Consider the following 22342-nt stretch of genomic DNA (forward strand, 5'->3'; position numbering starts at 1 on the left):
AATCTCATTAAATTTACCAACAATGTTTTCAAAGTTCAGATTAAATTTTCTGAAAGCAAAAAATGTATACATATTGAGTGGGCTATAGATATATATATGGCAGCACTAATTACTGACAACTACTGTGATTGCAGATATGTAAATAACGCTTTCATATCATGCATGATGAATTAAACAATCCTACAGTTTGCTACCAAAGATTTTCTAAACACCATTGCCTAAGTTAAGTTAAATTTTCTGAATTTAAAATCTTTTATGCATAGTAAGTGAGACGTCATACATATATGGCTGCAGTTATTATCGAACAGCTATTTTATAATAATTGACGGTACTAGAATTAAAAGGAGAAAGTAATATAAATTCCAATCACATATATGTGCACGGTGCACTACCATAAACAATAAATTATGAGTGAATCGATGTTGATAAATATTTACAATTCACTTTTAGAATAGTTTATAAAATAATAAACAGTTATTAAATAAATTTACTTGTGTGCCTTAAAAAAAGCGTATCTGAGCCGGAGGAGGGGGGGGGGGAGAAGGGTGTGGTAGGGTCAAATAGGGCACATGCCCCACTTAAGTGTATTTTGTTCCCTTTGAGATTATTTATATATTTTAACCATGGATAAGAAATACTTTTGGTGAAAAAAAAAATGTTTACAATTAGTAAATTATGTTCTCTCTTTCGTTATTAGTCTTGGTTCTTCATTCCTCTTGAAAAAAATGCTTCGTTCAGAAATGAGGAGCTTTCGTGCAAAACTCGACATGTCCATCACCAGTAAAATTGTATGTTTCACATGTTTTGAAACCCTTTCTGCACAAAAACCCATACTTCATACTTGTAAATCACTTGGACATGTTGGGTTTTGTATCGTGAGATGGTAGTGTTCTTCGCCTCAGAAAAAGGGTCCCGAAACATGTGAAACATACCATTTTACTGGTGATGGACACGTCGAGTTTCGCACGAAAGCTCCTGAAATATTCCTCCTTCCTCTACTTTAAGAATTTTAGCTGGACGGACTCGTGGTTACTGATGTGTGTTCAGTTGGTCTCGGTGTGGCGGTATTTATCGTAGATGCCGAACCAGAAGTCCATGCGGTCCTTCTCCACGTCGTAGTGCAGCGAGTTGGGAGGGTTGATCTCCAGGTAGGGATAGCTCTCCGGAGCCACGGGCAGCCACGCCACCTCCCCGCCTGCCTCTGGCGTCCCGGTCTTGGCGAAGCTGGTCCAGAGCTGGCCCAAGGACCGCGCTAGTCCGGCGACCCTCGAGTCGACCCCCAGAACCTGCCCGCCGTACACGACGTAGCGCCACTCCATGGCGTGCGTCGCGGCGCCGAACGTCAGCCAGTAGTTGAAGGTCTTGGCGGTCGAGAACCGGGCGTGCGCGTGGACGGTTGTCACGACGCCCAGGGCGTACTTGAGGTCCGTTTCGAGGTCCACCCACCGGTCGCGCGTCGCGTTCGAGACGGCCGCGTCGCCGAAGTAGAACCTCTTCACCTGCGCGGCGACCTCGATGGACTCGTTCGAGCCGCGCGCGAGCCCCAGGTCGTGGGGCACCAGGTACTCCTCGGGGTTCTCGTCGACGCCCTGCCAGAAGAGGTCGGAGGACTGCGCGGACGAGGCCGCCTCGCGCTCGGTCGACCCGGCGATGTAGGGCACGAAGACGAAGTTCCCGGCCCTCACCAGGTCCCACGGGGTTCGGGTCAGGAACGGCTGCTCGCCCTCCCGGGGGAACTCGAGGCAAGGGGCGAAGGGTCTCTGCGAGCCCGGCCTCACCGTCACGTTGGGCAGGGCCTCCAGCAGCTCCGAGGCAGACGCCGCGCGCAGGGCCTCGACCAGTTCCGACCTGTTCCCGGCCGGCCGCCCCACCAACGCGCTCAGCTCGAAGGCGCTCGCCTCGGTGTTCTGCCCGAAGGCGAAGGGGTTGAGCGCGGAGCCGCTCTCCGAGATGGCCCTGTGGAACAAGCCTGCCGCCCGACGAGTCCGTCAACCAACTACCTCTCTCATCAACATCGCAGGCTTCCACGGCCATTGTCTGAAGTAGCTTTGGCTTCCGGGTTCTGGCCGTGTCCTCTGGCGAATAATTATTCACCGACGCATTGGTCGACGTTGCAGTCGCCATCATCAGCGAGCAGTCAGTTACCTACAGTTACTTCATCAGTAGGTAACTGCTCCCTGATGATGGCGACTGCAACGTCGACCGAAAACGTCGGTGAATTATTCGCCGAGGACAAAGCTACAACCCAGAAGCCAAGCTACTTCAGAAGTTGCTAATCACAATAAGGTGGTTTAAAAGACCATTTCAATGAAAACACGAATTTTAACTCTTTAGACCACATCGTTTCTTCCAATAAATTTATAAACATTCACCAATTCAGTATTACACTGGCTTGATCTAAACTTCCTGGTGTACCGTCAATTTTAACTCCGATTTATGGTGAAGTTCATGAGTGAAATCATATAAATAGGTTATTACAATTTTTCGAATGAAAGTATTTGATAGTAACACGTTTCCATTTTCAACATCTACACGATGTCAACAAAAAACGGAAGCCTCGTCACAGAGGGGCCACGGCATTAAACAGAAAATAATTTTACTGACATACAGTGGACCGACAGTCACTTTTCCAACAGTCTTTTAACCGAAAATTTGTAAATCCGACAACAAGAATATTCATTTTCTTATATTTGAAACACTCGTAATCATGCGTTGAAAATAGTCTTTTATTTACTAGTGACTGTCCACGTAGTCAGTGGAATCCAAGACTGAATTTATGGTATTCAGGATAGCTAAAATGGGATACATCACCCTATTTGAAATGTTTGCACAAATTGTCACAATTCCGGATCCAACCTTAAGAGTTGAGCGTTACGGGTTGCGAAAGGAAGAAAATTTACGCAGAAGTATGAGAAACTACGTAAACGTCTACAAACGTATTAGAAAGTTATGCGAAATCATTAACTACTTCTGCCATCTGCAAACGTCTGGATAAATATTCGTTTCATACGTTACGCACGTTTAATTAGTTTCTCACTTCCGTAACCCTGGGTGGTTCTGATGCTGCTCTACCGGCTGTAAAAAAAATTAGGTGTGGCTGTGTCATGGACACGGCCGTGTGTTGTACGATAATATTTGTACGTAACAGGTAATAGTTTCTATACAAAATATAAAATACGCTATTTTAAGTATGATATAATCATGTTTGAACACTAAGAAGTCGCCTATAGGCTGACATATATTTTTATTTTAACACCATATAATTATAGTCACTTTAACTATTTCACACTAATGTTTTATATAAGCAATCGATAGATTTTGACGAGAGCTGACGTTTGAAACTCAAACTAACGTCGTAGCTTCCCTGAGTCAAATGTTATACTACTAAATGTAAATATCGTAACGCAGCAAAACGACCTCAAAATGGCGGTGCTTCCCCCTCCACCATGCGCGATGCGTCACAGTACGCACTTAGCGTAACGAATTTTTTGATCCTTTAGCTATCCAGTGGTGCAATTAAATTTTGGATGGAGAAGATACATATGTAGCTGCAACACCAGACTCTATCCCCCGATTTTTTTTAATTACCTCCCACTATGGAAGCAATTTTGAAGACGTATTCTCGTCAAACTGAGAGATCTCGCACCTCTGGAACCCGGGGAGAGGATGTGGTAGTGGACGCTGGCGCCGCCTGCGCTCTCGCCCATGATGGTCACCATGTCCGGGTCCCCGACGAACTGCCTGATGTTCTTCCGAATCCACTTGAGCGCCGCGACCTGGTCCTTCAGTCCGGCGTTGCCCGGGGCGTCGGTTCCTTGGATGCTGGTGAATCCTGGCGAAGAAAACAAAATCCAAATCATACAATTGAGACAAAAATTAGGAAGACAAAGAAAATGCATTCTTTGAATTATTTACTATTTATTTATATATAATTTTTTAACTTTTACAAAAATTTCCTTTTTAAATAAGTTACCAAGATTTTTAATAATCCATGGAATGGGGAATTTTCTATTTAACACGAATTTTTGTCTTTGGACAAACACCTTTGCAATTTTGCACCGTTTGTCACGGGTAAATAATACAGCAATAAGAAATAAGAAATGAAAATTAAAAAAAAAAATTACACAGATGGAATTAACGATAATACTAAAAATAGATATTTTTGACCACACTTTGATTACGACACAGACGAACACATTCGAACATAAAAAAATATCAGAGAGCAGAAGAACAATTTTTTTTTTTTCGTGACTAAATTCCTTCCACGGAATTGTTGTGCTGTCTGATATTTAAGTTAGAATGTGTTCGACGTCTTTGCTGTCGTCGTTGTGTTGTCCGTAATACCTGCTTCAGTTAGATCATAGGTTCCATCTGTTCGGCATCCGCTGATTTAAGCTTCTTCTCTGTAGGTTTACATTTCAACTTTATTTTTGCATTCTTGAATTTTTTTCCATGAAAAGCAAACCAAAACTGCAATGGTTTTTATCCAAAAAATTGTATTATATGCAAAATAATAGTTTGTAGTACAAAAAGACCATAGTGAAAACTCATACATCACATTCCTATGGTTATTTTTTTCATTTATGAGATACGTTTTAGGAAACGATATTTAATATTTACTGTCGTGCTTACAAATACTGGCGTAAAATTCTAATTTTTCATTTATATATCATAAATGCACAAATATTTTAAATTGTGGAAAAGATAATCGAATATTAAACATTTTGACATGATTTTGTTATATTATGCTTTTTAATGTTCCCATGTATAAATGGAAATCTATTCTGAGAACTGTTTTACGAATAACTTCAACTAATGTTCGTACGGGGAGAAAAAAATTTAAATGCCCAGGTAATAATATACAGTTTTACTGTGCATTTTATAATAGTGATGCATTTTCTTTCGTTTAAAAGTACAGTTGTATATATATCAGTCATTTTACATAATTATTTCAATTATTTTTACAAAATAAATAAAGCTTACGCCATTGCTAGTGTGAACTATATATTTCATAGAAAAATAGCGATGAACGGACACAGAAATGTGAATACACAAACACACAGTAAACACGCCAAAATCAGTCGATGTCAAATTTGAAAAATAAAAACATAACAAATAATTCTGTGTAATTAATTAGCCTTAGCAGTATCACATGTTGTGCTGGTTTGTGCTGTTATAGTTTTTTTGTCAGAATACCTGTTTAGTTTCATCGCAGGGTTTGCATGTGCATCACTATATTGTCGGTGTGTTTTCAAGATTATTTGTTTAGTTTCATCGTTGGGTTACTCTGTTTGACGCTATGTCGTCCAAAGTTGTTGTTTGTCTACATTTACTGTTTTTGTTGCAACTGTCTCGTTGTTGTCAGCCCTCTGTGCTTGTTTATGCTGTGATATTGATGTGACTTATTACTGTCACGGAATATTTTGTTGTCTTTGCGTTTAATATTTGACATTGGCTGAGTATAGCTTGTTTTCTGTGAGTTTGTGCATTCATTTTTTTTGTCCGTTCTTCGGGTATTCTCAATAACATACGGTTCAAACTAGCAATGGCGTATGTCCAAATTAATTATTTGAAATTGGATGAAGCTAAATCGAATGCCAAGGTTTCACCGAATTTTCAGTCGACGTTGCAGTTACCATTACAGGTCTCCTGCTGCATTGAATATGGCAACAAAAAATTCGACAGAAACATCGAGGCAGCCGGAACCACTAAGCCAAACAATCTACTCAGACAATGGCCGTGAAATCCTGAGAGCCTTATTAAACATAAGTATGTATTCTAGTATAATTGGCTTATTTGTTTTTATTTTAATTGGGTTTTGTTGCAATATAAAATGTAGATTTTACTATCTGTTCTGGTTTTTGGTCTGTATAAAATACTGTGACCAACTGACACGTCGATCGACGCTTGGTTAAGGAGTTGGGCTTAGTGATGAAATTTTTTGTACTTCTGGCACGTTAGTAAAGGTTTTTAGGTTTTGGCGTCCATTGTCTGGAGTAGATTAGCTTCTGGAGTGTAGCCACGTCGATGATGTAGATATCCACGATGTTTCGTTCGATATTACAGTCTCCGTCACCGGGGTGGGAGTTAGTTACCTAACAATAGGTTAACTACCTAGCAGTAGGTAACCGCTACCCTGATGATGGCGACTGCAATGTTGACCGAAACGTCGGTGATATCTTCGCCATCGGCGCGGCTACAACCCAGAAGCCAAGCAACTCCGTGCGGTCGTTAATTACGTCGACCAATATTCTGAGAAAACCGGAACACATGGGTTCTTTTTGTTTGTCTTAAAAAATATGTTTGTAAAAAAAATTAGAAATCTACAGACCAAACAATTAACAATAACTATCAAACTAAGCGCACAGAATTTAATACCACACATTCATAACGGGATTCACTTCACAAATCATTAAAACAACTAAAGCCAATGAACGTAAACGAAATACGAAATTACATTTAATGGTCGGGTGATCTGGGCTCTATAGTAGCGTACTTTGTCAGATTCACGTAGTAGGTGGGGCCTTACGGAACCACTTATTGCCTATACTCGGAACGACCCTTTAGATATCGACTGTTTTAAAACCATTGTGCCTATATCTAAGCATCACTTGATAATCACTTATGGTCAACATGTTTTGATAGGATAATTGCACGCTTAAGAAAAATCCCTCATCCCACTCTTACTTCAGTATTGCCAAAACAGATGCCAACAAATGTAAATGAGGTAAATTAAAAGCTGAAATAATCAATTAAAAATTACCGGTACGTTATTTGAATGACAATTGCAATGGAGAACACTGATTTAAACCATTATTTTGGTCATAATTATTACTATTTTGCACTGTATGACATGAAAACCTGAAAGATACACAAACACTCAGAAATGTTAAATTCAAAGTAAGCGCAGATAATTCTATGGAAGGAATTAAGTCAAGGCAATATCATCACTGGGTTCGCATGTTTTTTCGGTGTGTTGTCCAGATTTTCTGTTTGGTATCATCTTTGGGTTCCTCAGTCAGTCTCTGGGTTATCCAAAGGTGTTTGTGTTGTCTGTAGTTACTGCTTCTGTTGCAACTGTCTCGTCAATGTCAGACCATTGTGTTCGCCTATGTTGCGATATGGTTGTGAAATATTCCTTCCATGTAATTCATGGTGCTGTCTTTGCATTTAAGGGTGATCGTCCCGTTCCATGTCATCATTTTATATTTACGGTTCACAGGTTAAACTTGCTGATATTTTAGAAATTTCTCGATATACAAAGATATATAATTTCATAATTGCCTGGTAACTTTGCATTTTAAATTTTGTGCAGTATCGATAAGGAGAATAAAAATAAATTTAAAACTGGAACGTTTTACGTTTAAAGTCAATAATACTGGCTGATGAGTGAAATGGGTTAATTTATTTCAGAAAAAAAAAATTTTATGTGACCTTTTAAAATAATCAGAATTTTTATGATTTGAAATAACTTATAAAATCAAATAATTTTTTCTGCAACAATTTTAACCAAGCCACGTAGCAGCCTCCAGCATTGCCTTGAAAACCAACAATTTTCACTTATTTTTTTCCATTTAGTTCTCCTTACGTATACTACCCAAAAACGATAAAAACTCAATTGTACCAGGTAGTAATGCAAAAGGTATGCAGTGTATATACATATTAATTTTTTTGATTTGAGAGTTAACAAGTTTAACAGTGTGTTATTTAAAATTAAATAATGACCTGGAATGGCCTATACTTCCATTTACATTTTTCATCGGCTGAATTTAACTCTTTTTTTTTCTTTTCATTTTTTTTTATTTGTCCATTATTCAGATATTTCTTTGACGTACAGTTCAAACTAGCAACGGCGTACGTCCGAAATAATTATTTAAATCCAAAATATACCGGTACCCAAGAGGTTTTGGGCAAAGTTATGTATGAAATCTGAAATGGTCGCAAAGGGAAATGGTCAAACATTTGGCACACTGACCGAACAAGTTGAGGCGGTAGGCGATAGACGCCATGACGACCCCGTAGTTCATGAGCTGACCAGGCCCGGCATTGGCCGAACCGGTGACGAAGGCCCCTCCGTGAATGTGCACCATGACCGGCAATAGAGACTCATTTGCTTTGCCACTGGGAAGCTGAAACATGACATTCCCTATAGCTGTTTCCTTGTACAGTATGATATCGAGGTTTAATTTTAACTCATCATCTCAATCATTCCAAGTGAATATTATTTAGTAATAAATTATTTAATTGGTCAAATTTTAATCTCATTTAAATTCACTCCAAGGCAGTTTTGCATTTTACGGTGAAAATGTGGTTGCCTCTATATAAACAAAACATACTTTTGCATGGTAACATATAAATTTTATTTAGGATTATGCTGCAAGATCAAAACCAATCCAATTTATACACACAATATTTACTGTGTTTTGTTTTGGTTAAACAGAAAGTAAATTAAGTGGCAGTAGAGTATGTAATAATTTTCTAAACCGTTGGAAAAGTTCAATAGTCAAACGATTACAGTAGTATTGGTATGTATGTCCGAGCACTAAGAGGTGGGTGAGGATTTATGATGGTCGTCGCCATATTGGATGCTGATGTCTTTACGGACATCTTGAATTATGACGTCACCATTGCACATTTCGTTACGGCCACCACATTGAATTTTGACGTCACGGTGGCCATATTGGACGAGGCGTGATGAGATAGGAAATAGAGCACTGACGGATTGAGTATATGCGGGAAATGTGAGAACTAGGGGAAAACCCCAACTGCTCTCAGCATAGTTCCCACTGGCTGGAAATCCAGTTATGACCCCGCGGGTTACTAAAAATACATTTCACCTTGCCAGGCACGATTAATTTGTATTAGGCGTTAAAACACTGGTTCTTTAATGGAAGTTTTCGTTGTCTGTCCATCTGATATTCTAATAAGTGTGTGTAAGTGGATATTAACATTAATTTGCTAGAAAAAAATTGTAATTAGCAAAAATAATTTTTTGTATCTTATTTTATGTTTCTCGTCTTTATAACACTTGAAAATAATACTACCAACATTTAGATTTAAAAAATATTAGACTCATATACCCCTAAATCAGTATAAACATGTTAAGCTCACAAAAATTAACTTACTCCATGCAAGTATAAACCTACCAGAGGCGTGTAGACGTTGATGAAAAGACAATCCTCGCTGTTGGCACCACTGTTGGGATATTGCAGACAGGTGTGGCCGTACTTTGTAGCGTCTCTCTCCCCGGTCCATTTAGCGTGTTCCTGAGGCGCCTGCAAAACGGAATTGTGGCTCACAACTACACTAATATTACAAAGAAAGATTGTGAGTTTTCTTAATTCGTTTTAAAAGACAAACTATTAAACTACTAGACCTATTTCGAAACTTTTTTTTTTCACTGTTAAAATGTTGAATTATTACAGATGGATATAAGCCATGTTTTACTTAACAAATAATATTCACAGCTACAACTGGAGAAAAACGACTAAAATGACTGCTTTATTGGCTTTTTCTGACCAAACCTTGCATAAAGAATGTCCCATAACTCAACGTCAAGCCGAGAACAGTTAATAGGCCAGTAAATTCCGCTTCTGAATGAAAAAAATAAAATTCGTAAATTTTTGCCATGTAATCATATATAACCCTACTATTGGTAAAAATTTGAAATAAAATCAAATATCCTACAATTTTGAGGGAAAAAAATATTATTTCGCAGTAAAAAGTTTAATCAGCTAAATTTTACTAGTCATGAAGTAAAAAAAAACTTCGCTAAATTTATTAGTTATTTGAAAATATGGAAAAATTAAAGCAAATAACTTGCTACGTAAGCAAAGTTTTTTTTACAAAGTAAATAGCCAAAGTTACCTGATTGAAAATTGCTGCCGTATAAGTTATACATATAATTATTTCCTCCAAAAGTGTAGTATGTTTGATTTTAGTTAGAATTGTTATCAATAGTAGGGTTACTTATGATTACGAAAAAATGTTTTTTAAGGAAAATCATTTCAAAATTTGGTACACGGTGAGTAAAAAAATCCATTGAACAAAAGCTATAACCCGAAAACTACGACACATTTGAATTTTTTAATTCAAAATCGTTAATAATTGGCCTGAAAACCTTCTCGGCTTGACGTTAAGTAATGGGAAAAACTTATATAAAAATCAACTATGATGACCTGGAACATGGTACACACGTGTGTTTGAAATAAATTATAACATCCTTTTATAGCTTATATATATCTTGCAAAGGAAAATAATCATCATATCTATATACAAACATTATATATTATCTCTTCCGTAGAAAAAGTTTTGGTTACATAAGTTTGAATTTTTAAACACACAGTAGGAAAACAAAAATAGAATATTATTTGGAACTTGATATTTATTTACATTTCAGTTACCATATACCGCAATTTTTTTGGGTTTTTTTAAAGACATGGCAAGGGTGAAATAATAAGTAAGTTCAACCATGGTTAACAAGGATAGCAGGCTTCCGCGGACATTGCCTGAGGTTGTTCAACTTTTGCCATTTCAGCCGGAAAGTTAAACCAACGCTGTGTGAGACCTGCTTCCCTGAAGATGGTTGACTGCAACGCCAACCGAAACGTCGGCGAACTCTCCGCCTCCGCCGCGAGTCTACCACACCTCCGACTTCAACCCTACCTCGCAACATGGCGTACAATGTCGAATATAATTGTTTTACATAGTAAAAGGGAACAGAAATATTCATAGAAAAATTACAGATGTTAGTTATTTTGCACATTGAAATTGAAAACAACTGTTCGCAGTAATAATTGGTTCGGATTCTTACCCGTTAAGTTATGCTTTGTGTTAACCTCCTAAGTTTAAATTTATTTGTAAACCATTCCCTGAATAGCTTTCCAGTGTAAACTGCGCTCATCCTAAGCATTACACAACAAAATAAAATCCAATTATTGAAAATTCGACAATATTTTTCACGGTTTAAGAATAGTTCTGCTTAGATGAAACATCAATATACGCAAATTTTTGTAATAAATACTCAGTATTATCTCGAAAAATAGGTAATTTATACATGCAAAGTTACAATATAATTGTTGTAGTATTCCTAACTATTTTTCGGCAAATGGTTTCAAAAGGTTTTTTTTTGTAAAAAAAAAATGGTTGTCTGTAAAGTCGGTTTACGGACGATAGTTTAACGTGACAACGTCATAACAAAACATTGATGAAATGATTGCATACTTTTATGAATAAAATTGAATCATTTTTATTGTAGTATCACTATTTTGTATGGATACAAAGAAGGAGTGAAATGAAATCTACAATTTAATTGATAAATTTACTTTAATTTGCTCTCATTAATTCAAATATGTTTATTACTTTAACGAAGAGATTATTCTAACTATAACTTTTATACATGTTTGCTATTTAACTTCTTCCAATCTGTGTTATTCTGTTAAGGATAGGACGATGATAGGAAAAGTAGGAAACGAATGGGAGTGTTTCAAGTTTAATGTGCCTCGAAAAAGTCAAACCGATGGTTGTTCTAATCGAGTGGAAGAGAGATAGATGCTGTCACGTCAAAAATTCATAAAAATATTTTTTTCCCCCTGCGTGTCCTGACCGTGAAGCGGAGGCTGCCCAGCGGAGCCCTGGCGTAGGGTATCTTGAGGAACTTGTAGAAGGTGGTGTTGTCCGCCGTGCGGTCGACGACCCCCCGCAGAGTTCCTTCAGCCACCTCCACCGTCGGCCCGTCCACCGAGGCGGACAGCTGCGGACCCATAGGAACAACCAGGGTTGGCTGATTCAAGACACGATGGTTTAAACTGCGTTTTTAATCAGCCAGGGTTGGCTAATTCAACACACAGTGGTTTAACTCCGTTTTAAAACAGCTAGGGTTGGCTGATTCAAGACACGATGGTTTAAACCACGTTTTAAAACAACCAGGGTTGGCTGATTCAAGACACGATGGGTTAAACCACGTTTTAAAACAACCAGGGTTGGCTGATTCAAGACACGATGGGTTAAACCATGTTTTATAATCACTATGGTTGGCTGATTCAGAACACAATGGTTTAAAACACGTTTTTAAACATGGGTTAAGCCAAAATGTTTTTATAAAAAGGCTCACATCTAAGGGCCAATCCTTTAGAACATTCTCTTCGACTTCATATTCTATGGCCATGATGATGACGGTCTCTTACTTGTTCCAGAAAATTCCTACCTTTATATGGAAGAGATAAAACAGATGTAGGATTACGTAGAGCAAATATTGAATATTAAAGACTGCACCTGAAAAATGGAAGGCAAACTGCTTAAAGGTAGACTTCAACGCCTTCCTATCATTATATATATGTCAGGCTAACCAATTACAACTAACTGTGAAATATTTCGGAGTGATGATAGACCCAAAACGTACTTGTAATGAGCACATAGCATACGCCTGTCAGAAGTCCAATGTACTCTTCCAAATGTTAAATAGTGTAGCACCACCCATTTGAGGATAAGAATTTAGAACATTGAAGGTCATATATGTAGGTGTATTCTTGAGCACTACAAAAATATGCATCTTCGGTATTGGCTAAGGCATTTACACAAACTCATAAAAGCAAACAGAACAATTTATACAGACGTCATTTAGGTACTAGCTGGTGCTTTACCTATTGACCTTGTAATAATAGAAAGATATAAAACTTTTAAAATTAGACGTGTCAGAAAGATAACTGTGGAAGAAAGACGATATTTGAAAATTTTTATAATTGAAGCTTGGCAAGAGTGGTGTAATACTCCTGAAAAATGAATAAACACTCACAGAATCTTCCCTGACGTACGTGCCAGATTATAGAATAAATAAATGGCTATAGAACATTACGAGGAGCTGTACCCATACAGCCACGGCAATTTAAAGATAAACTCTATAAATTTCATTAGTTAGTTGTTTCATAGTTAGTTGTTTGAGAAACAAGCGAAACCAAAGATACACCGCAACATCAAATGTGTAAATTCCTTAAATGTGACGACATAAAAATATTTATAAATAAATTTTAAAATTTGTAATGGAGTAAGATGATCTGGAAGATATTAATAAAAATATAAAAAGCTTTCAAAAGATGGCAAGAAATGGTATTGCAGTGAGAATGGAATAATTTCATCAATGACTCAGAAGGGGTATATAACTCTCCATTATGAAAACATAATCTTAAATAAAAACCTAGTTATATTTTAACCTGTATTATAGTCGAAAATGTAAGTAAGGTAAATATAAAAGTATGCTGTGAGGCTCGAAGAATATGGAGTTCTATGAAGAGCCTCATTCACTAGATCTTCTAAGAAAGTCGCGAAGATGAACAAGAAGTTTCAATATATATATATAAGTGAAGACATGAAAAGTTAATTAATTAAAGACAATATAGAACGAAGAATTATCAAGATATGATATAAGAACAAGATGGTAAAGAAAGAAGAAGGAAGAAACCCTCATCCCTTATATCAAGAAGAGAAGATAACAACTTCAAGTGTCAAGAGGAAGGAACATACAGAAAAATATATAAAAATAGACAGAATATTAAGCAAACAACGATACAAATATTTACTGAAAACCAGCAAGGCCATTTTAAAGAATATAGCCCTAAATGAAATTATTAAATGATTATGATGGGAAGAGGTAAAAATATGCCAGTTAAGAAATATTAATGGAGGTAGAATATAAGATAAAAACAATATATGATCAATCATTTTAGTTATTTTTACAATAACTAGCAGTAATAATTTTATATATAGCAAAATTAAATCCCTGATGGGTAAAACATGGTAGTAAGCTAAAAATATTAATAATACAGCTTATTTATTTAAGTATAATAAATTATATATTTACCAATAATACAACACGAATACATACAACCAAAAAATTAAGATTTTTATGAATACTCTGAAATACGCGAGCGAAGCACCATGTTTAAAGCTAGTATAAAATATAACATAAATTTACACTGTGTTAACCAACCTGTATGAATCTAATATTGATTAATATATAATCCAAAAAAAATTATTAAATCACAATATGGCAGCCCCGTGGAGCGATGTAAATGTATATACTTATATACTGTGTATAATCCCGACAAAGTTTACTATTGCAGTAGATTTATGTGTATAAGTATTATGTATTTATATTGAACTTAAGTGTGTAAGAAGAAATACTATATGATAAAAGAAACAAGAGTAGAAGCATATGCAAAATACTTACGCCTGTTTATTAGGTGGTTAAATAACGAAGTATTCAATAAAACCAACAAAAGACCAACTTAATAAATTAAATCACAAGCAAAATAATACTATATAGTATACACCTAGCAAACCCTTATCGGCATAGCATCTGCCAAGATTTAAAGAAGAAGAACCTTTTGGAATAGGGGTTAAATATAAGGTAAGTTTGACTATCAAGTTTTAAATATTACCTACCTTAATGGTCGCAATAAAGGCGAGAACGAAAAACGTCCAAGAATCCATTTTGCCCGATTGTTTTGATTCGTTGCCGATATAGCGAATGTTATATACCACAGACATCAACTTTCAAACACTTCAAAATACTTTCAAGGCCCAAGCTTAATCTCTGATGAAGTTTCTTGTGGCAAGTCGAAAAAAATAATTTCGATACAGGCTCGAACACTCAAGATTACGAACTGTTTTGTCTAGAGACGTATGATACTGTAAAATCCAGATAAAACGACACAATTAATGATGATGCACTTGCAAACAACTTGATTGGCAGCAAGCGCGCACGATAGCACAACTTACCACCATGATGGTTGAACAACTATTGCTTCGTTACCGGAAGCTGTAGGGCTACCCACCTCGGCAAGCAGCCAAATTGAAAAACTTGGCGCTGCTAGCAAACAGCACGGGAAGTTCAAAATTCAAATGTTTGAAACACTATACACTAAATTACACACAATATTTACAAGTCCAAACATTACCGCCCGCCATGAAATATCCCATTTCAACAATCGTACAGTAGTGGGCAGAGATTCACCACAGGACGCTTCAAAGTTCCACTAGAAGTCTGGATAGTAGCCACTCTGGCAACACCATCTTTCCCAGGATAGAGCTCCACGATGCGCCCCAAGCGCCACTGTAGAGGTGGGAGTCTGTCTTCTTTCAGGAGCACAAGTTTGTTGGCATTGGGACTAATTCCCTGCTAATTCCATTTCTGCCGCTGCTGGAGCGTGTGTAAGTAATCCCTGTGCCAACGATGCCAAAAGTCCTGTTGGAGGCGTTCCACAAGTTGCCAACATTGAAGGCGGTTTAGCCATACATCCCTCAAGTAAGGCTCTGGTAATGTGACCAGTGGCTCCAGGGTTAAGAAATGGCCAGGGGTTAGAGCACTGATGTGATTGGGATCAGAGCTGAAAGGGAACGGGGTTCTCGAGTTCAATGTAGCTTCCACCTGTACTAGAAGAGTGTAAAGCTCTTCAAATGTGAGCACTTGTTAACCAATAACTTTACTTAAGTTAGTCTTGAATTACTTTGCCCTGGTGTCCCACAAACCACCAAAATGGGGAGCAGCAGGAGGGTTGAAGTGCCACATGATACCGAGCCGGGACAACGCATCAGTGACAGCCTGCTGGTGTAGTGCCAACGACAGAAGTTGCTGAAGTTCCTTAAGACGATTGTGAGTTCCGACAAAGTTGGTACCACAATCACTGAAGATATCAGATGTTCTCCCACGCCTGGCAAGAAAATGTTTGTAGGCTCCAATAAAGGTGTCAGTGGACAGGTCTGAAGCTAGTTCTGCATGAACGGCCTTTTTTGCGCAGCAGACGAAAATACAAAGGTAAGCCTTCAAAACCTTTGCCCCACGGACCCAACCAAGTTTAACCATAAAGGACCAGCATAGTCAACTCCTACTTTGGCAAATGGTTTAACCTGTTGCAATCTCATAGCGAGAATATCGCCCATGAGAGGTGTGCTTGCTACTGGTCTTTGCTTTAAACATGGAACACAGTGACGCAAGCAGCGAGAGATGGCATCCTTATCTGCAAGAATCCAGAATTTTTCTCTAAGAATTCCTCTAAGAGTCTGAACTCAAGGATGATGATTCTTTTCATGATAGTGGTTAATAACGAGATCAGTCAAATGGTGAGATTTTGGAAGCAGCACCGGGTGCTTCTGCTTAAAAGGAACACTGGAGTGAGCTAAACGACCACCTACCCTTATCAGGCCACTGCCATCAAGAAAGGGTACTAGTTTGCGAATCTGAGGGGAAATGCACTGTCCCTTCTTCAGAGCACTTATATCCTCTTAGAAATGATGTGATTGTACCCAGAAGATACAAAAAAGTAAAGCCTTATTCAGCTCATCAGGAGACATATTGTCAGTCTTGCACTCATTCAGTGACACACGACAATTGTGGGCAAAGTGCAATAAACAGCACGTGATATGCAGAAGCCTGGTTAGTCGACTGAATCGCATTGCCAACTGGCCAAGATCATGAGAGGACGTTACAGTGGTCAAGGTGACAGTCTTCTTCTCCATCACGGCGGGATCCAATTCCACTGCATCTGGTAACTGAGAAGGTCACTGTCCGGGTGACTCTATTAACCGCTGTGGACCAGTCAACCATTAGTGATGATCCAATAGTTAAAGAGGGAAGAGACCACGAGAGGCACAGTCAGCAGGATTGAACTCAGACGGTATGTGTTTCCACCAACTGGGACGGGTAAGCTCTTGGAGTTCGCTTACCTGGTTAGCTACAAAAGTCTTCAACTGATGAGGAGATGAGTTAATCCATGCTAAAACCACTTGTGAGTCTGTCCAGGCTGTGATGGAAGATACGGGCAAAACTTCTTGGTAAGTCTCAATCACATGGTTGAGCACACGAGCCAACAGTAGTGCTCCACAAAGCTCCAGACGAGGTAAGGTTTGGCTTTTGACTGGTGCAACCGTGGATTTACTTATCAGCAGACGAATGATAGTTCGATTATCCGGGCACACTATGCGCAGGTACACCACGACCGCGTAACCAATCTCAGAACTATCACAGAAACCATGCAGTTGATAGGTAGAGCCTTCTGGACTTTTAATGAACCGAGCGACAGCAATGGAGGACAACCGAGGGAGCTCCCGGCTAAAATGATTCCAATGAGAAACAAGATCAAGGGGGAGGTGATCACCCCAGTCAATGGACCGCACCCGCAACAGTTGCAATAGATTCTTTGCAAACATTAACAGTGGAGTAAGCCATCCTAGAGGATCAAATATTCTGGCTACGTTGGCAAGGATGCTCCTCTTCGTAACAAGACTCGAGTGGCCTCGGATTACATAGGAGAAGGTGCCCGAGACTGGGTTCCATTGAAGTCCTAAGACCTTGACCACAACTTGACTCTCAGGATCTAGAACAATTGATTGGGGCATATCAATAATTTCAGGCGGAAGCCAGTCTATGAGCGCTGAATGGTTGTTCATGAACTTCCACAACTTGAAGCCCTTTTTGGCAAGAAGAGCCCAAAGATCCTTTTGGATGGCCAGAGCAGATTCAGGAGAGTGAGAACCGATAACCATATCATCGACATACACATCAGATTACAAAACTCTTGAGGCAGCTGGAAAGTGGTCTATCTCATTGACCGCCAGTTGTTGAAGAGTTCGAAGGGCCAAGAACAGAGCTGAGGAGATGCCATACGTCACCGTCTTCAATCGATAATCCTGCACAGTTACCGAATCACAGAAGCGCCAAACAAGGCGTTGGTAGTCCTTGTGCTGGGGCAGAACAGACATTTGACGGTACATTTGTCTAACATCTGCCGTAAACACAAAGGCACGTAGCCGAAAGTTCAACAGTAAGTCAAAAATGTCTCTTTACAGCTTGGGGCCGGTTAGCAGTGTGTCATTCAATGAGACACCGGATGAGCTCATAGCAGACCCATCAAACACTACCCGCTGCTTTGTGGTTGAGCTCTCCGGCTTCATGACACAATGGTAGGGGATATAATATGCTGTCATCACATTAATATGATGATCTGGAACCTTTTCCATGTGACCTGTAGCAAGATAGTTTTCCATGAACTCTGAGTACATCAGTTTGAGCTTTGAGTCACTTTTCAAGTATCTCTCTAGGCGCATCAACCTATTTATAGCTTGGGGTCTAGAGGTGCCCAACTCAGGTCTCGAGTGGTGAAATGGCAGGGACACGCTATATCGGCCTTCTTCATTTTGGACGTGAGTTTCGGCAAACATGGTTTCGCAACAAACATCCTCAGGAGACTACTTGTGTTCTACACATGGGAATTCTTCAATTTCCCAGAACTTTCGTACATCATCTAATGGAGGGTAAGAAGTGAACAATGTGACACAATACAATGTCAGGTGGGATGGCGGGAAGTTTGGCGTCCACCTTTCCCATGAGAATAATCCCAAAACAGAGTCGAGAGCCACTGGAGACCCTTCAATTTTACCTCCAGTTACGAGAAGAGGTATAGGTCAGCACCAATAAGCAGGTCAACAGGACCAGGGGTGTCGAAAGAAGGATCAGCAAGCTTCAGATGAGCCACTAATCGACGTACATCCGATGAGAGTTTGACACTCGGCAAGTTATTGGTAATGCGTGGTAACACAAATACATCCAGGACAAACTGACTATCAGGATTGCCCACTGGGAAGATGATAACTGATGTGGAGGATTTAGCCACATTAAGAGGTGTACTGGACAAACTATGTATCGGAAGATGAGCCTGTGTGCAAACTAACCGGAGCTTTTGTTGGCACTGTTCGGTGATAAAGCTGACTTGACTGGCTGTGTCTAGCAAAGCACGTACAACACAAGGCACACCAGAACGATCGAAAATCTGTACTTGAGCATTTGACAACAATACTGTTTTTGTTGAGTTAGGTTTAGCAGCAGTTACTGCAACAGTGGAAGGATTAGAGTCAGATAATGGTGATTCCTTGTCTGAGTTGGATGTGATGGAGTCTTCATCTGATCGCTGACCCCCCAAATGCAGCATGGAATGGTGACGTGCCTTATAATGATGACATGATGACTTAGATGGGCACCAATTTGATCGATGTGATGGGGAAAGACAATTCAGACAAAACTATTGCATATCGTTCCTTGGGGCTACCCTGCGAGAAGATAGAGCATGACCTAACCACATGAATGCCACTACACAAGAGACAACTTTGTGACTGTGGAGAACTTACTAATGTGTGTACAGACTTACCTCGAGACTGCCTCCAGCTGTTTTGGTACCCTTGAGCCATCTGTTTGGGAACCTGATTTCCCGAACTCCTAGAACGGGAAGCTATCACAGCCTCATGAGCACAACAATGTTTTTCAAGAAACGAAGGTAAACTACTAAGAGTGGGAAACTCATCTGTTAATGTAATTTCCCATTGTGTTTGTAAGGCAGTATCCAAATGTTTGCATAGAATGGGCAGCAGCATCAGATCCCACTGGTCTACAGGGACATACAAGGCCTTAAGAGCAGACACATTCTCTGTAACATTGTTCAACATTTGGCGCAATGCCTTGGAAGAGTCAGCTGATGCAGAGGGTGCTTGAAGTAAAGCATCCACATGCACAGACACAATGAGCCTCTTGTTCTCGTACCTACCAACAAGTAGTTTCCAAGCCATATCAAAGTTTACTTCAGACATGGGCAAGGCCTGAATCATGCTGAGGGGTTCACCACTGAGAGCAGTCTTCAGATAAGCAAGTTTCTCAACAGATGAAAGGTCACTATTGTTAGCAACGAGAGTGCAAAATAAGTTGGAGAAGTTAGGCCACTGTTTAATGCTACCCTCAAAACATGGAAGCGAAATTTTTGGTAAAGCCACCCTATAATTGCTCACCTTTGGCCTTGACGATGTTGAGCTCTCCATCGAACACCCTTCCAGGGCACTTACCGTCGCCATGACTTCAAAATATTTCTCTTCGAAGTCATACATACGTGCCGTCAGTTCTGAGAGATCGATGTCAGAATTTTGTGTTGCCCCATGAACAACAAAATCTGCCTCGAACTTATCACGGACTTGGGGTAGATCACGAACTGTGGCCCGAAACAAGCCTTGCTTAGACGCATCGTCAACAACACTTTGAGACAGGTCGACGGCACCTTTGAGCTGAGCCTCTGCTAGGCGGATACGCACGAGTGCCGAGCCTATATCTGGCATGGGCACACACAGAATCAAAGGACGAAATAACCAAAAAGGGACGACAACAAAGACATAAACACAACGAAGACTAATATAACCAAGGCTAGACACAGCAAATCAAAATTTATATCCAGCAAAAACACCTAACGCAACGATAAACATGAGCAGACGCCGAGAAATAATACAACATAACCCCAACACGAAATATATTTCACGGAAACAAAGAATATATAACAGTTTCTTAGATCACTAAATCTCTGCGAATTTATTCTAAAACACGTTGCCGAAGAGATCTTGACCATGAAAATAATCTAAATAACGAAAGTTTAGCGCATGAAATAACATGAACGAAGTGTGAATGCTTAACAGGTGCACACGAAACACGTTTCAAACAACACCAGAAAAAAACCGGAACAATCAGGCCCGGAGAACCAAATGTTTTGTCTAAAGACGTATGAGACTGTAAAATCCAGATAAAACGATACAATTAATAATGATACACTTGCAAACAACTCGATTGGCAGCAAGGGTGCACGATAGCACAACTTACCGCCATGATGGTTGAACAACTGTTGCATCGTTGCCGGAAGCTGCAGGGCTACCCACCTCGACAGGCAGCCAACTTGAAAAACTTGGCGCTGCTAGCAAGCAGCACGGGAAGTTCAAAATTCAAATGTTTCAAACACTATACACTAAATTACGCACCATATTTACAAGTCCAAACACGAACCATACAATAAAATTTGATTCTAAGATTGCACACAAATGTTTTTATATGGAAGTGCTTATAAAAGTTATTTTCCAAATGCAACAGAAGTTCTATAATATACGTCAGTTTCAAACTTTTACCTCCATTTTCCACTCAGAGCTGTGATAAAAATGGTTATAAATTGCAAAACTTAAATTGCGAGTAAAATGTGTAATTAATAAAAACTGTTGCCCGCGACTTTGTTTGTATGGGCAGAATATATCACATAAGTTATTTGGATAGAAAAAATAATGGTTATTCTTTATATTAATGTGTACACTTAAGTAAAAGTTACATCAAAGCTTTTCTGTAAACTAATTTTTTTGGATTTACGTTCAGGGCCAGCACGAACAATTTATTGGAAACACTAACCCGAGAATTTGCTAAGTAGGGCTGTCAATGTCTAAAACAAATTTCACTCAAATTCATTCCCACTTTGGATAAGGTCTGCCTCTGTGCTTTTTCGTTTTTTACTTTAAAAATATATTATTTTATATTATAAAAAATACTAATTTATAATATATCATAAATATTTATATTATCGAGTGACTTTGTAGGAAATAACATTGCAACGTTTCGGCGGTACTCCAGTTTTAGCACAATTTATGATATCCTATTCACCGATGCAATTCAAACATTCTCCTGGATAACGGATTGCCTTAAGTAATGAAAAAAATTATCTATCGATTCATATGTGAAATGCCTACCAGGAAACATATTTATACTTATTGTAAAAATTAAATTCACATGTTCATTTTAAAAGTGCCAAATTTAACCTCCCACGCATTAAAAATCAGCGTAGACGTCAAAATTTTTCTTGTGGATGATTTTATTTGCCAAGACATCTTTAGATTCCTAAACATAGCACGACGCAAACGATAGTCCTTCAATCTTTGCTCTCTTTAATTATCTGGGTCTAATCTATAAACTAAATTACGCAAACGATTGTTCTGTAAACATTTATATCAAACTTCCATTGATTCGTTCAGCCTGATTGGTATGTCCGATTATCTATTCTTAAACACTTATCTTTGTTGAGGTAAATTCAAAGGCTCTCGATAGTGCTTGTCGTAGTCTTATAAATGGGAAGTGGTTTTATCTGTTTGTTGGGTTTGAGATAAGCCGGATAAATCAACACTTTAGCATTTGCAATTAGTTAGGAAATATTTTTTAACTTTTCAAGGCAAAAAGCCTTGACATTGGATTGAATGATGAAAAAACTATTGTCAGTTGCTATTTACTTTATTGAGAACTCAAAAATATAATTATAAAATTTGTTGTTGGTTTGTGTGTTTGTATGTCTGCTTGCTTCAAGCATTAAACGAAAGCTACTTGACGGATTTTAAAGAATTTTTTATTATAAAGGTATTTGGCTTATTAAAAAATTAGATTACACATATAAATAATTTTACCATTAAAGGGGTGAAAAAGAATAAATATGGTTTCAAGATGATTAATTATATA

The 22342-nt window shown here is 38.7% G+C and overlaps 1 protein-coding gene across 1 annotated transcript; it reads right to left on the bottom strand.

Annotated features, from left to right (window-relative positions):
* Positions 1-597: 597 nt before the first annotated feature.
* LOC134538933 (carboxylic ester hydrolase-like) lies at positions 598-14518 on the bottom strand. The gene is made up of 6 exons (XM_063380549.1): positions 14440-14518; positions 11606-11752; positions 9147-9275; positions 7976-8129; positions 3647-3832; positions 598-1969 (listed from the first exon to the last, which is right to left on the bottom strand). Exons 1-6 carry the CDS (start codon positions 14485-14487, stop codon positions 1044-1046), a joined length of 1590 nt encoding a protein of 529 aa, XP_063236619.1. The 5' UTR covers positions 14488-14518; the 3' UTR covers positions 598-1043.
* Between the last annotated feature and the right edge of the window lie 7824 nt (positions 14519-22342).

This window comes from Bacillus rossius, chromosome 14 (genome assembly GCF_032445375.1).
Source record: "Bacillus rossius redtenbacheri isolate Brsri chromosome 14, Brsri_v3, whole genome shotgun sequence".
Classification (NCBI taxonomy): Eukaryota; Metazoa; Arthropoda; class Insecta; order Phasmatodea; family Bacillidae; genus Bacillus; species Bacillus rossius.